General features: G+C 42.8%; 1 protein-coding gene across 3 annotated transcripts in view; it reads left to right on the forward strand.

The window, feature by feature from the left end:
* The window catches only part of NFYC (nuclear transcription factor Y subunit gamma), a 64,499-nt gene extending 51,319 nt beyond the window's left edge, over positions 1–13,180 (forward strand). For all 3 annotated transcript variants that reach the window (XM_030217472.1, XM_030217470.1, XM_030217471.1), the window contains 5 exons: positions 1,090–1,254; positions 2,014–2,172; positions 2,726–2,833; positions 5,802–5,861; positions 11,037–13,180. In XM_030217472.1, coding sequence (XP_030073332.1) covers positions 1,090–1,254; positions 2,014–2,172; positions 2,726–2,833; positions 5,802–5,861; positions 11,037–11,156 — 612 coding nt within the window. In that variant the 3' untranslated portion in view covers positions 11,157–13,180. The remainder of the gene's footprint in view (positions 1–1,089; positions 1,255–2,013; positions 2,173–2,725; positions 2,834–5,801; positions 5,862–11,036) is intronic.
* Positions 13,181–15,580: the final 2,400 nt, after the last annotated feature.

Raw genomic sequence — 15,580 nt, forward strand, 5'->3', positions numbered from 1 at the left:
GTGGTATGGCTGATTTGGCCCTTGTGCACCTTTGTAAAAGGGTCCCTGAGTTTGGTGGGCACATTGCCTGCTGTTTATTCATGGCTTTCCTTGTAATTTATCACTTCACTGTTTGCTGCATTTCACTCTTTACTCTTTCAACATGCAAAGACTGGACCATTCGTTAAACGTATTAAACCCTTTTCAATCTGGATTTCAAAATGGTCCTAGCACTGAAAGTGGCCTTATTTTGTTCTTCATTTGTGTTTTGAAATGAGCTCAGGACTTGACGTCTTAATCTTATACTTGGATATTCTGGCAGCAATTGACTCCAGCAGTCATGAGCTTCAGTTGGTAGCAATAAGGAGATACTTTGAATGTTTGCTTCCTTTCTTTTGGTAAAGATTCTCCATGTTGTTGTTGGCGATAATGAGTCCCCTCCTTGGTTATTGAAGGTTCCATATTATCCTATCCTATGTTTAAACAGGTTTTAAATTTTCTTTGGGTTTTGTTTTAAATTCAGTAGGGATGTGATTTATATCCAGATTTTATTTCCCATTAAAGATGTTTCTGAGGCTGAAATTGGTTAGATTCAGTCTATTTTTGTTGTAGTTTTTAATTTTATCTCGTAGGTTAAAATTGAACGTTTTAAAGTCTTTCGGGTAGGCCATAAAATACAGGCTTTGAGAAAGAAATGGGATTAGTTGAAATTGGGAAATGAAGAGCTTGGTATTAAAAGTTAACTCCTTGTGCGGGGCTGTTTGGGGACATTTTAGCCGCCTATGCCGAAACTTACTAGTATGTGGGCAGAGCAGAGTCTTAGAAGGTTAGCAGTGATTTTCGATCCGCCAACCAGCTAAGCAACCACATAAAGTTAACACAGCAAAACAGCGAGCTAACTGGGCACCGGGCTCAATACGGCCCCCTTTACTTTATTTGTAACAGGAAATGATTGGTTGCTTGTTAACTCGTGTTTTACAACCGGCACTATATAAGAACGGTAAGTAAAAACATGATGTACAGTGTGTAAAAAGCCGGTTCCCCTGCTTTTAGTGGGTAAGCATTTGTGAGCTCAGATCTGTGTCTGTATTTTCATGTCCCTGTTTTCAGGAGGAGGTGCGCCAGGCCGTGACTCCAGCTGAGCCCGTCCAGTATTATTTCACTCTTGCACAGCAGCCCACGGTACAGGTACAAGGCCAGCAGCAAGGACAACAGAGCAGCACAGCCACCATCCAGCCAGGACAGATCATCATTGCTCAGCCACAGCAGGGCCAGGTCAGTGAGGTCCATGGCAGCCTCCCAGGTCCAGTGCATGCTGCTGCATGTCTCATTCTTGCAGAAATGAGTAGCTGGGAGAGTACTGCATATATTCCGTGCTGTTTTTGAAGATGATGTGCCCGACCTAGTCACTACTGTCATATAAATAGAAGGAATGGGGAGGTAATTTAATAAATGTTTTCCTGTCTCTAGAGCAGTTTTGCACACACACAAAAAGGCTTTCAATAACATTTTTTGGCTACATTTGTACATGAAAAGTGCATGCACCGGATGATCTCACAGACCCAGGGGCATAGTTTGGCAGAGCGGAGGTGGAGTTGCCTTATACATGGCTACACGTGTAGAACACACATACAAATTGACATCATCTTGGGAGCAGGTGTGAGTGGGGGGATTTTTGCTTATTTTAAGACGAGACGTTAGGCCTTTTATAAAAGAGGCTTAAATTAGAATCCTTTTGGGCCTTTTCATTTAGATTCCCTGTTATAAAATGACTTTCTCTGCTCTGGGCTCCTCTGTCCCAGCATTTTGTGTTTCACCTAGTGACAAGATTCTCTTGTTTAACGTCCATTGTTAACATGGAGATCGATCAGCCTTCTGAAGTATTACAGGCATTTGAGTGCAATATTGTTTGCCTTATTTGTGTTGTATCGGGGGTGGGAGGAAATGGATCTTTTGTCAACCACCATGTTACTTCTTGTATAGAGGTTGAGATGCTACGTGCTGAGACGTGTACATTTGTGTGTTTGGTTCCAGAGCACTCCGCTTACCATGCAGGTTGGAGAAGGCCAGCAAGTGCAGATAGTCCAAGCACAGCCACAGGGACAGACACAGCAAACCCAGAGCAGTACCGGTCAGACAATGCAAGTCATGCAGCAAATTATCACTAACACGGGAGAGATTCAGCAGATACCGGTAAGCCAAGCTGCATTCGGTCCCTGTTTTGTGTAATGTCCGTTGGGATGGGAGAAGGGATCTGCCTGAAATCAAGCTTTCTATTAACTATTTTTGAGCCATAAAGCAGAATTTGGGCTGTGATTAGTAGCGTTTTGTTTATATTGTATTTGGTTGTATCTTTTTTTTTTTTTTTAGCGGGGAAAGGAGGATGGATCAAGGAGGCATATTGAACTGTCTGTAATGCTGATTTCATTAAATTTAAGTACGGCATTTGAAAGCATGAGTGACTTTTAAACCTGCTTATGACTGATTGGGGATTTGATGCAGTAAGAAATGTCTGTATTAATATATAAAGCTGGAGTGTTTGGGACTTCAGGAAAGCCATACATGTTCTGTGGTTGCTTTTCTCAGAATAAAAGAAGGCAGAAATACAGCCAAGGCGCCCCTTGGTTGTCAGTTCTAGAAGCTCTGGTATCCAGCAGTGTGCATGCTGTTTCTCCATATCTTTACTGTGATTTCCAGGTCATGAGTATCTGTATGAGCTTCACATGAACTTCTGTCTGGTTTCTAGGTTCAGTTGAACACAGGTCAGCTACAGTATATCCGCTTAGCTCAGCCAGTGTCGGGAGCACAGGTGGTACAAGGACAGATCCAGACTCTGGCAGCCAATGCACAGCAGGTAGGTCTGTGCCATACACAAGAGAGGGTGAGCAGGTTTTTGTTCTGCACCATCAAAATCCCTCTTTGCTTCTTTTATTTTGGTTAGTGTGGACAAAGCTGTAACACACCTGCTTGTTGTATTAAAAGGCCTTACTGTAGGAACAATAGAGAAAAATTACATTGGCTCCCACTAAAAGATCGAATTACATTCAAAATCTGCACCTTTCATAAAGCCATTCGTGGAGAGGCCCCATCATATATGTCAGACCTAATAGTTCATCACGCACTTTGTTAAACCTCCACTACCCCAACTGTAGAGGACTTAAATATAAATCAATACATGCATCTAGCTTCTCCCACCTCTGCACGCAATTATGGAACGCACTACCGAATGCCGTAAAAACAACGCATGATCTGACAACCTTCCGGAAGCTACTGAAGACTAACCTGTTCAAAGAGACTTATAAAAAGAATCCTCCATAAAGACTTGACTCCTAAACTACACCAGAACTAACCAATATTGAACTCTTTTAATTTGGTTACTTTAATCACATTATTATTATTATTGAACATTATACCTTGTCCTTAATCTCATATACTTGATATGAATTATTTATTTATTTACTTCTAATTTACCAGATATTTTTATGTTCCTTAATTGGAACAATACTCTGAACTTCTCATTCCGTTAATGGTGATCGCCATTGCGGCATAATGTAAGCCACATTGACCTTGGCAAATAGGTGGGGAAATGCTTGAAAGGTATTAATCCGCAAAAAAATCTTTTCTGGAGATGGGAAGGCGGTAGAACGAGAGGACATGAAATGAGATTGAAGGGGGGCAGACTCAAAAAAGATGTCAGGAAGTATTTTTTCACGGAGAGGGTGGTGGATGCTTGGAATGCCCTCCCGCGGGAGGTGGTGGAGATGAAAACGGTAACGGAATTCAAACATGCGTGGGTATGCATAAAGGAATCCTGTGCAGCAGGAATGGATCCTCAGAAGCTTAGCTGAAATTGGGTGGCGGAGCAGGTGGGGGGAAGAAGGGTTGGTGGTTGGGAGGCTAGGATAGGGGAGGGCAGACTTATACGGTCTGTATCAGAGCCGGTGATGGGAGACGGGACTGGTGGTTGGGAGGCGGGAAATACTGCTGGGCATACTTATACGGTCTGTGCCCTGAAAAAGGTACAAATTCAAGATATGACTTTATCTTGGGCAGACTAGATGGACTATGCAGGTCTTTTTCTGCCGTCATCTACTATGTAACTATGTGGGATACAAATGCAGCAAATAAATAAATAAATAAACAATAACAGAACGTAGGGAGCCAGGTTAGCTCAGAAGAATTTCCAAGCTACCTTGTATGGGGAAGCTGATATTCTTCAATACTGTGCATTTTACTCCTTCTTCAATGAACTTTGTAAATTCTTTGGTTTCTTTAAAGTCAAATACAAAAATCTTAACAAAATGTTGGAAAGTTCCCCTTGACTGACTGCTGCTGTCCTCCAAATTTAGAGAATTGCACGGGATCAGACGCTATTCACTTCCAAGCCTCATTCTGGAGTCTTCAGAGGTTTTGACTATACTGCCATGGGAATCCCAAGGCAACTTCTTCCATTTTCACAGAAATCCCCTGGTAACTTCTTCCATAACCGCAGGATTCCCGCAATCCCCATTTCCAGGCTGCTCTTTACTCCACATCACCACACCCTTATTCTTGCTTATCATGTGATGTACATTGGGTAAAGGATTTTCACAGACTCCCGGTTCTTGTTAGCTGTGTTCTTGCTCTTCTTAAGGTTGGACCAGCCAAGACCAAGCGATGTACAACTTTAAAATAAAAAAAAAACATTACAAAGAAAAGAACTCCATTTTCTGATAGGCAAGATATCAGAAACTTACTAAAAGCCAAGTCAAACAACAAAAGATGTAAGGGACCACTGCTTTCATCCTGTTTCCCAGTGATCAAGAGACCACTTTTAAAATTCTTAAGGGACAGTTTAACTTGGAAGTCATGGGGCACGCAATTCCAAAGGAAAAAGCGCTGGACCACTGCAGAAATTTGTTCCTGAAAAGTAAGACGGGAGTCAGTAATGACCACCAAATATTTAAGAGTCCACAGGCTGCTGTGGAATAACCCAAAAGGACAGGTATGAGAGGAGGAGATGGTAGAGAATTTGAAATCCAACATGTCAATAGTTTTATCTGTGTTGAGAATTAAACAGTCTTTTAACCGTTTTTGCTACTGCAAAGAGACAGGATTGAAGAGGCTGAAAATCAGGCTGTGATAGACCAAAAGAATATCATCAGCATATATATATAAAATGAGATATTAAAAGATTGAGGCCCCTTTTTACTGAACGTTAGAGACGCCCATGGGAATACATTGGCATCTCTAACGTAACGCATCCACAATTTTAGCGCTAAAAACATGAGCGAGCCTTAGTAAAAGGGGGCCTGAATGAGGGCAGCTAGGGGGTTCAAAAAGATGTTAAAAAGCAAAGATGATGAAATACAGCCCTGAGGGACCCCACCAACCAAAGGAAAAGATGAAGATGCGGAGTCCGCAATTGATACTGCAAAGGTGCAATCTTTCAACCCCACAGAAGCAGGGAATGATTAATCAAATCAAAAGCTGCTGTTAGGTCCGATGAGACCAGCAGTGTCACTGCACCTCTGTTTAAATTTCCATTCTGCTCGCTCGGTAAAGAATTAAGGATGGTCTCAGTTCTATGACCCATGCAGAAGCCAGACTGCCTAGTAGGGTGTGGGATATGAGAGGCCTCGACGTGGGCCAAAAGCTGCTGCAAGACCAGTTTTTCTGTGGTTTTAAGAGAGAAAAGAAATAGTCAAAACTGGCCGAAATTACCCTTTAGTGTTCATGCCGCAGGCTTTTATCCTCTGCTTCTTGATCTGCACAGTGCTCTATGATAGTTGGGTACATGAGGTACAATTAAAGTACTAACTGATCCTTCTTTTTCCTTCCAGATTTCACAGACTGATGTCCAACAGGGCCAACAGCAGTTCAGCCAGTTCACAGATGGACAGGTACTCGCTGCCCTTTCGAATGAGCCCTGCTTGCATGGGAGGTTGGGGGAGAGGATGGAGTCTTAGCCTGTAGACCAACTGGCAACAAACCTCTCGGCCAAGAAACACATGCTTGTTTCCCCTTTACTTTCAAACACGAGCAGTGCAGTGCAAAGAAGCAAATTCTTGGGCTTTGGAAGGAGGTGTGAGATTGAAGCAGAAGATCGATCTCTCACAGACATCAGATAGGCTCTGTCTTTGAGTGTTATCATTACTCCTCCTCAGTATGTTGTTCAAAAATGTTCCTGTACTGAGGAGGTCTGACCTGGAGGGGGCTGCACATGTCAAATGAGTGCAGTCATCAGTTGCCACCCCTGCTAAATCCTCTGTAAACCTAGATAGTGCATTTAGTTTTCCCTTTTCCTTTTACACTCAGCTTCTAGGTTAAGGAAGAATATATTTCTCTGGTATTCTATTATATGGAAGAAGAAATGTGCTCTCATCCTGGGGATATTTTAAAAGACCTGACATAACTATGTGAGAACAGATCTTGTTATGCTGATATGAAATACCCCAAATTTATGGTCTTCCAAAGTGCTTGTTTTCCACTCTAATGCTTGTTATCACATCTAGGGCCTGATGCAGAAGGCCATGTGTTAATTCTGCGATAATGTGCTAACCTAGGCGTGTGTGCCAGATATATGTGCACTTAGGTTTGCGTTAGCAGCAGCCATACTTAGCACCTGGAGTGTGGCATGTCTGTGCACACAACGGAACAGTCTATTCACGCAACAGAATGTCACACTGTGCATAGACAGTCTGTGCACATGACAGAATGCTGAGCTGCACATAGTCCATGCACGTGATGAAATGCTGTACTGTGCATGAATAATAGTACTGCAAAAATTATAAGTGCACATTGCTGGGATGCTCTTCTGCACATACAACAGGTTTTGTAATACTGTTATTTCATTATGTAGCTTCCTACTATTCCAGAACCTGTGGGATAGTTGTGCCGATCAACCAACAGGTAGGGATAGATAACAGAAAATACTGAGGAGCTGGACTGGATGCCAAGAGAGAGATGCGTCTCAGCTCAATGTTCAGTCTCCAGCAGTTGGATGGACACACTTTTCAGCCTCTGAGTGATTTGCTCCTGGTCCAGGATGCAGCATCAAATTGACGTCTAGTTAAACTGCCCTTTTGGAGCAAGTGGCTGTTTGGAGAAGATCTCAGTAACTTGGGGAATCCCAGTCACAGCAGTTGCCAGAGGATAAGCTGAAAGCCTCTGGTCGTCCGTCTTTTGGGGGGGGGGGGGGGGGGCTCTCGATTTCAATACAGCAGATGGGTACGGCCTGGTCTTCGACAGTATGGTCAGAAGTCCTTTCAGGCATGCCATCTTCCTTTTGTGCAGACAGGAAGTCCTCCTGTCAGTCAGCTAGGGCGCCAAATGCCTCCGGTGCTCACGGAGGATCCGTGGCCCTTTGGTCTTATGACTTGTTCATTGAAAGGGCTCGGATGAGACAAGTTATTCTGGTTCAGTCATTTCTACCTTGCTTCAGGCTCGGAAACACTCTACATCCATGGCATATGCGAGGGTGTAGACGGCATAAAATAAGAATAGCCATACTGGGTCAGACCAATGGTTCAACTTGCACAGTATCCTGCTTCCAACAGTGGCCAATCCAGGTCACAAGTACCTGGTAGAAACCCAATTAGTAGCAACATTCCAAGCAGTGGCTTCCCCCATGTCCATCTCAATAACAGACTATGGACCTTTCATCCAGGAACTTAACCAAACCTTTTTTAAACCCAGATATGCTAACTGCTGTTCCCACATCCTCCAGCAGCGAGTTCCAGAGCTTAACTATTCTTTGAGTGAAAAAATATTTCCTCCTATTTGTTAATTTCATTGCGTGTACCCTGGTCTTTGTACTTTTTGAAAGAGTGAAAATTGATTTACTTCTACCTGTTCTACATTCGAGGGCTGGTGTTCTAAGCACAGACTTTCTCCCTTCTCTGCTCAGATCGTTCACATTGTAGCATTTCTCCAGACAGGCCTTCAGAAAGGATTGGCGATGGGTTCTGTAAAAGTTCAGGTTGCAGCGTTGGCCTGTTTCAGGGGCCAACTGCAGAAGACATCTGTTGCGGCTCACCTAAATATTGTTCGATTCTTGTGGAGAGCGGGCTGCTTGCAGCATCCTTTTCGTATGCCATGTCCAGAGTGGAACCTTAATTTAGTCCTTCAGGCTATGCAGATGTCTCCTCTTGAGCTACTCTGGAAGATATCCTTTAAAGATCTTATGCTAAAGACAGCGGTCCTGGTGGCCGTTGCGTTGGCATGTATGGTTTTGGAGCTTCAGACTCTCTTGTCGGGATCCCTTTCTCCACTTTTTGGAGGTGGTCATCTCCCTGCACACAGCTCCTTTCTTCCAAAAGTGATACCAGCATTTCATCTCAACCGATCTGTGGAGTTTCCGTCCTTTCGTAGAGAGGACGAAGAGGCTCAGTATTCTTCCTTTATGCTTCTCGATGTGCAGAGTCCTCATGAGATATCTAGAATTTACGAATGAGTTTAACAGATCGGACACTGTTTGGGTTTTTTGGTAAACAGAGGCTTTGCCGTATGGCTCCCAAGCCCATAATTAGCTTATTTGCTTGTAGGGGAAGTAGGCTCCTTAGCATTCTCTGAGGGGTACATTGACATCCTGGGTGGAGACTACCTTACTGTTTCCAGTGGATATTTGCAAGAGTGGATATTAGGAGTGGAGGAGTGGCCTAGTGGTTAGGGTGGTGGACTTTGGTCCTGGAGAACTGAGGAACTGAGTTCGATTCCCACTTCAGGCACAGGCAGCTCCTTGTGACTCTGGGCAAGTAACTTAACCCTCCATTGCCCCATGTAAGCCGCATTGAGCCTGCCATGAGTGGGAAAGCGCGGGGTACAAATGTAACAAAAAAAAAAAAAAGACGCCAACGTGGTTGACACTGCATACCTTTGCCAGTCACTACAGGATGGAAGCCAGCTTTGGGGTGGTCCTCAGGGCGGAGATTGCTTTTGTACATCCCACACGTTCTGGAATAGTGGGAAGCTACGTAATGGAAGGAGAAATTAAGTCTTATCTGATATTTTCTTTCCATTAGTCCTTTCCACTATTCCAGATGCCCACCTGAGGTTTCCAAGATGTTATTCGGTGTGACATAATGGGCCAAATAATGACTGTCACCATGCATGGTGCCTCTTGCATATCTCCTCTTCTTGTGAAAGAAAAGCAGAACAAATAGAGTAGGATAAAAACAACAGAAGTGGTTTATTAAACTGTTACCTGACATGACCACGTTTCGCCCACAGGCTGCATCGGGGGTAAAAATTACAAAATAGAAACATATATACAAAATTCTCATATTAAAATCACCACTGTAAAACAGTGATTACAATAAATACAATATCAAGCTTAAAATCAAAACATAAATCATATGAAAATATAAAATGTGAAAATTAAATTTATAAACAGGAGATTTTTTTGGCAGCATCAGCACTTCCAAAACCCATTAAGGATGGTAACCGTTTAATAAACCACGGCTGTTGTTTTTATCCTATTCTATTTGTTCTGCTTTTCTTTCATTTGTATCTGAGCAGATCTAGTTGTGTCTCTTTTGTTATCTCTTCTTTTTTATAAGTTGTCCACGCGTTTGATTGGTTTGTTTTGTTTAAGGCTGTTGTGTTTTTTTCTGCGTATTATCCTTCCTGCTTGTCTATGTAAATTCTGAGGAGCTGGACTGGATTCCAAGAGGGATATGTGTTGGATCAGTTTTCAGTTCTCTATCTCCACCTGCTGGTTGATGGACACAGTTATCCCACAGGTTCTGGAACAGTGGGAAGGACTTATGGAAAGAAAATGAATCTGGTAAGACCTAGTTTCTCCTTCACGTGCAGTGTGACATGATATATGTGGATGTGTGTGCAAGGAACTCCAGGGACTGATACACAACAGTGCAAATCATTAAAAGATATCGAAGCAGTTTACATGGTAAAAGAAACAATAAAGGGAATTTTAAAAAATCCTAATGGACAAGTTATAAAATTTAAAAATGGGGATATGACAGAAATAAAGGCAAGGGAATGGGACATGAGCCATGCTGGGATTAACTAAAGAAAGTGGAGATGCTTTTGCTTACACCTGGGGGGGGGAACCTGAGCAAAAATAAAAAAACGGGGGGGGGGGGGGGTTGCTGGGAGGTGGTGAACTTCCTAGAAGAGGATTCAGCTCTGATATCCAAAGGTAGGAACTAAACCAGTAAAACCAGAGTGTCTGGTACAGTCCAGTCATACCTGTCGGTGGAAAGGGGTAGGTAAAGAGATTTTTCTCTGTGGGGGGAGTATAGAATCGCCATGCTGGACAAGAATAGCAGAAAGTCGACATGAAAGACCTGGTGGGTAACGGTTAAGTATCTTGAAGGGAAACCAGTAGGTAGCAGGGAGCCAGTGCTCAGCCTGAAAAAGTAAGGTACCATCATCCTATTTTTCCAGTGCTGCTCTTCAACAAAGCCAGGAACAGGTACCGGCCCTGTATATCTACGGTAAAGAAAAGAAAGCTAGCGCTGACTGCAGAAGAACAAGCTTAACCCCTTTACAATCCTGCACTAAGCTGTCGGGTCATCTGTGCACTTCTCTGTGTCTGTCCTGAATGACTAATAGCTTCATTACCCTGGTATTTAAATGAACTGTGTGCTGTATACCCGAGGATTTACACACAGCTTATATATGCAAAATTTGTTTCTACGTAGGCTGCGCACAGAATTGTGTAGAAAAGCCTGACACACCTGACTGCATCAGTCCCTTGGTGGTATTTAATCAGCTGTGAGCAAAACAATTTTCATTTTAGGTTTTCAGGCAGAGACATTAATTATTGCAGCAGTTTGTAGCTTCAGTGGAGAAAGGCACACACAGATTGAAATTCTCTCTTCCCTCTGCTCCCAAACATATGCACAAGGTCAGGGCGGTGGAGATTGTACATATGCTCTCTAGCCAAATGTTTGGTATTTTGAAAAGGGTTTTTCATGCATTGCTAGAACTGAGTGATACAGTGCAGATCTTTGTAGTTAACATAATTCACTGAGCATCCCGTGGCTTGGTTGGGTAAAATTTCTGAGATGCAGTTTGTGGAATTTTGTGTTTTTGTTTTTTCACCTTTACAGCAACTCTACCAGATCCAGCAAGTGACTATGCCTGCAGGCCAAGAGATCACTCAGCCCATGTTCATTCAGTCCAGCAATCAGACGTCAGACGGAGCAGCTACACAAGTCACAGGGGACTGATCGGCAGTTCTAGAAGCGACTCACTCGCCCACATCATCTTCTCTTTCTTGTTCTCTCTCTCGCACTCACTCGCATATACACACATCTATTGCCAGCCAAGTCTCAGGATGGTTTCCTGTCTTGTGTTTCTGTGCTTAATGCGAAAGTCCATGTGAGAGCACAGCATAATGTTTTTCTGGCAGCTGTGAAGGGTTTATTTTTAAATGTATATTTCATTATGAGTGTGACATTATTGCATTCAAACCAGAATAAAAGATACAAAAGAAAGTTCAGGTGTCAGAGTAAATGGCAAAGCTCTGGTGATTTCAGTGGGATGCTGAAAACTGACCTGGACAGCAGGTGCCATAGTGGCCAGTGTTTGCAAGGCAAATTGGAAATTCCTTCTTGCTTAAGCAGGCAAGAGTTTCACCTCTCTCCATACGCTCAAAAGGCATATGTCATCTTTATTTCTAAAGTAGCTGGTGAAACCCTGCTGGATACAGGCAGAGTGGCTCAGCCTGTTTTTATTTTTCTTGGTTGGCAAAAAAGCAAACTTTGTCAAACAAGTTTGACGATCTGCTTTTTACATGTTTGCATTCATTTGGATCTGGTGCTTGACCTTATTAAGGTCAATACCAAGAACGAGATTTTATCTTGATCTTCCCTGTCACGTGTATGGTATATTTATAGACCATCATTCCTGAATAAATGCAATCTAAAGTGGTTTACTATAAAACACATCAGTAACAGTAAATCATAGCATATAGAGACATAATTAAAATACAATGATACATTCAGGAAGCAGCGATCACACTAATTGTATAGCTTGCAGGCTCATGGATGCATTGTACACATGGTCCAGCAAGCATATTTTCAGCATGAAATCCCCTGTGAGGTCTGCCTTTCAAAATGCAGCCAGTTGGTGGGAAGGAAGATCAGATACGTGCAAAGCAAATGCATAGAGGGCTCCCTCGACCTCCATCCCCCAGACATACCCCTTTTCCAGTCCATGCAAAAGTGCCCATTCTATAAATAGTTTGGACCTTACCTGCATTTCCACTGGTTAACCCATAGTAAAACTTTATAAGGAAATAGAAGCTTGGTTCTTCTTAGGAAAATCAGAACGTGGCATCAGAGAGCCACTTCAGGTTGGTTTAGGTGAGGCAGACCCAGAGCTGTTGAGGACCTCTCCTAAAGGTGCATCTGCCATGTTCTTCATTATGTGCACAGTTTGACATCTTGCTGTCTGCTGTGTGACCTGCTGCTTTCCAGGTAAGCAGCTCCTTTTCAGCAGCTAAAGGTATCTGATGATAATTCGTTGAGAGCCCCTTGATTTTGTGAACAGTGAAATTTGGAATTCTAGCCCAGCAGGTAAAGACAGACACAGTTAATTGGATAACTGAGGTTCTAACATTTATGGGCTCATCATGGAGGTGTTTATATGCCGGTATTCCATGAATATACGTGTATTTATACGGGTGGGACTCCCACTTGACATGCATAATTTGCAGAATGCGCTAAGGGCCTCTTTAACCAAACTGCACTAGCGATTCCTGTGCAGCAATGCCGACGAAGCCAATTTAAAGTGAATGAGCTTTGTGGCACTGGGAATGCTAAAGAGGCCTTAAGTTACACATGTCCCTGCCACATTTGGGTCCTCACACGTTAGCTGTGCGGATACCGGCCTATGCTAGTATTCTATTATGGAATTATAGAATCGCCCCATGTCGTGTCCTGCATCATGTTCTTATGCTGCTTTTCCCAAGGTATCTGTGTATAGAAAGATTTCTTTCTCCATATGTCTGGATTATTTCTGGTTTCACAATTTTTTTTTAATGACGCCTCCTTGACCCTTGTGTTCCTCTCTTAGAAACTGACATATACCTATCCCACACCAGTACCAGAGCAGAGAGATTTCAGAAAGGGATTATTTTGTGGGGTAGGGGTATTTTTAAAGGTTGTGTGTTTTTTTTTTTATATTGTTCTAGTGGATGCATGTATGATACTGTGCATGAACAGCAATAAACTTCATTTTAGATAAAGTGGTTTATTTTCTTCTGGTTGTTTGTCTTGGTCTTTTTCTTAACTCCCACTTCCTTGTGAGAACCAGACTTTTAGATACTAAACCAGCTTTCAGCAAAATCTCACCTTGTGCTACTAATTTCCACCAGCTAAGCAGTATCTAGTCTAGTAAATATTTTCTTTTCCCAATCGTGCCTTTGTTTGCAGCTCCATGTCAAAGGTCAATTACAAACCTCAGGTAAATAACTCCTGCCCACTTTGAACCCCAGTCAGCAGCCTGGGAGGGAATATTCAGGGGCAGAGAAGGGTGACGAAAATGATAAAGGGGATGGGACGACTTCCCTATGAGGAAAGGCTAAAGCAACTGGGGCTCTTCAGCTTGGAGAAAAGATGGCTGAGGGGAGATATGATAGAGGTCTATAAAATAATGAGTGGAACGGGTAGACGTGAATCGTTTGTTTACTCTTTCCAAAAATACTAGTGATGACGCTACAAAGTAGTAAATTTAAAACAAATTGGAGAAAATGTTTCTTCACTCAATGTGTAATTCAACTTTGGAATTCATTGCCAGAAAATGGGGTAAAGGCGGTTAGCTTAGCAGAGTTTAAAAAAGGGTTGGACGGCTTCCTAAAGGAAATGTCCATAGACCATTAATAAATTGGACTTGGGGAAAATCCACTATTTCTGGGATAAGCAGCATAAAATGTTTTGTACTTTTTGGGGGATGTTTGCCAGGTTTTGGTGACCTGAATTGGCCACTGTTGGAAACAGGATGCTGGGCTTAATGGCCCTTTGGTCTGTCCCAGTATGGCAATACTAAAGTTCTTTACCAGGCAGTGCCGCTGGATATGCCCTCTGACTGCCACGCATTGTCTGGTTAGTACTAGGACGGAGCTGGAAGATAGGTGGCATCAGCGTCCCACATACTTTGTCCATACAAAAAGCAGTTCTATCTCTGCCTGACTAGGTATGTGGATACCAATACTGAATAGCAACTGGCACCTACATAATTTCACCCAGATAGTGCCCAGCATTGAATATCTGGGTTTGATTTTGCCCATGGCTGTCACCACAGTATGAATGTTGCTCGTTTACTCATTCTCCCTCTTGCTGTCTCAGGTATGATAGGTTGTGTTCACATGTTTCACTAAACCCAAGGCTCACGTCTGCAGTCTATCCTCTAATACAGTGGTTCCCAAACCTGGTCCTAGAGGAACCCCAGCTAGTCAAGTGTTCAGCATATCCACAATGAATATTCCTGAGATAGATTTGCATGCAGTGGAACCGAATCATATGATTGGATTTTGAAGAGGATGAAGTTGCAACATCCGGATACAAGGAGAAATAGACCAGATAATGATCAGACCATGGAATGGGCAATACATGCAAATTGTTAACTGAATGTGGGAGACGTAGTAGAATAAAATCCAGCGTGTGACCATCTGAATGTGAGGGGAAGGAAATCAACTGAGTTAGACCAATGTCTTCCAGAAATAGAAGAAAAGTATGAGTCCTTGGGGCCGTGAGGATGTCAACATAGATATTGAGATCAACCACAACAGGTTAGAAAATGTGGAGGGACATTTTCGATATTATGTCTAAAGTCTGACTTGGGACGTTTTGCACAAAATGTCCAAAACCGAATAGGAAAGAAGGTCATTTTTTGAAAAAGAAAAACATTGTATCTTTAAAAAAAAAAATACTGTTTCAAATAAGGTTTTGTACTTTGGACATTTTGGTTTTTTGGTCCATTTTTGAAAAAAAAAAAAAAAAAAAAAACGAATGAGTGCAAAATGTAGAGATCCATGCCATTGGGATGTAGGAGGAGCCAGCATTTTTAGTAGACTAGTCCCCCAGACATTCCAGGAGAGTAATGGGCCACCCTAGAGGGCACTTCTGTGTACTTCATAAAAATGTTCCCAAGTACACATCTCACCTTTGGTCCCTTACCTTGTCCCCTGAGCCCTCCAAAACCCACTACTACCCACTGTACACCACTATAATAGCCCTTATGGGTGAAGAGGGTGCCTATATGTGGGTACAGTAGAGTTTTTGGTGACTGAGAGGGGTCACAGTTTTCACCACAAGCATGGCGGATAGAGGGAGATTGGGACCTGAGTCCCTCCAGTCCATAGTGCACTGCACTGACCACTACACTACAGGGACCTGCATGTTGCTCTAATAGACCGAACATCACAGACTGTCACAGAAGGTGGTAAGTCATATTTTTATTCACATTTGGGGGGGGGGGGGTCACCTCTGATTCTCTCCAGTGATAATTTAGGGTACCTTTTTTGTCCTTATTCGTTATAAAATCAGGTCTAGATCAAAACTTTGGTTTTGTTCCATTATGGCTGAAAAACATCCAAGTCTTAGGAACACCCAAATCCCGCCCTTAACACGTCCTCAAGATTTGGAGACAC

This window comes from Microcaecilia unicolor, chromosome 11 (genome assembly GCF_901765095.1).
Source record: "Microcaecilia unicolor chromosome 11, aMicUni1.1, whole genome shotgun sequence".
In the NCBI taxonomy this organism is placed as follows: Eukaryota; Metazoa; Chordata; class Amphibia; order Gymnophiona; family Siphonopidae; genus Microcaecilia; species Microcaecilia unicolor.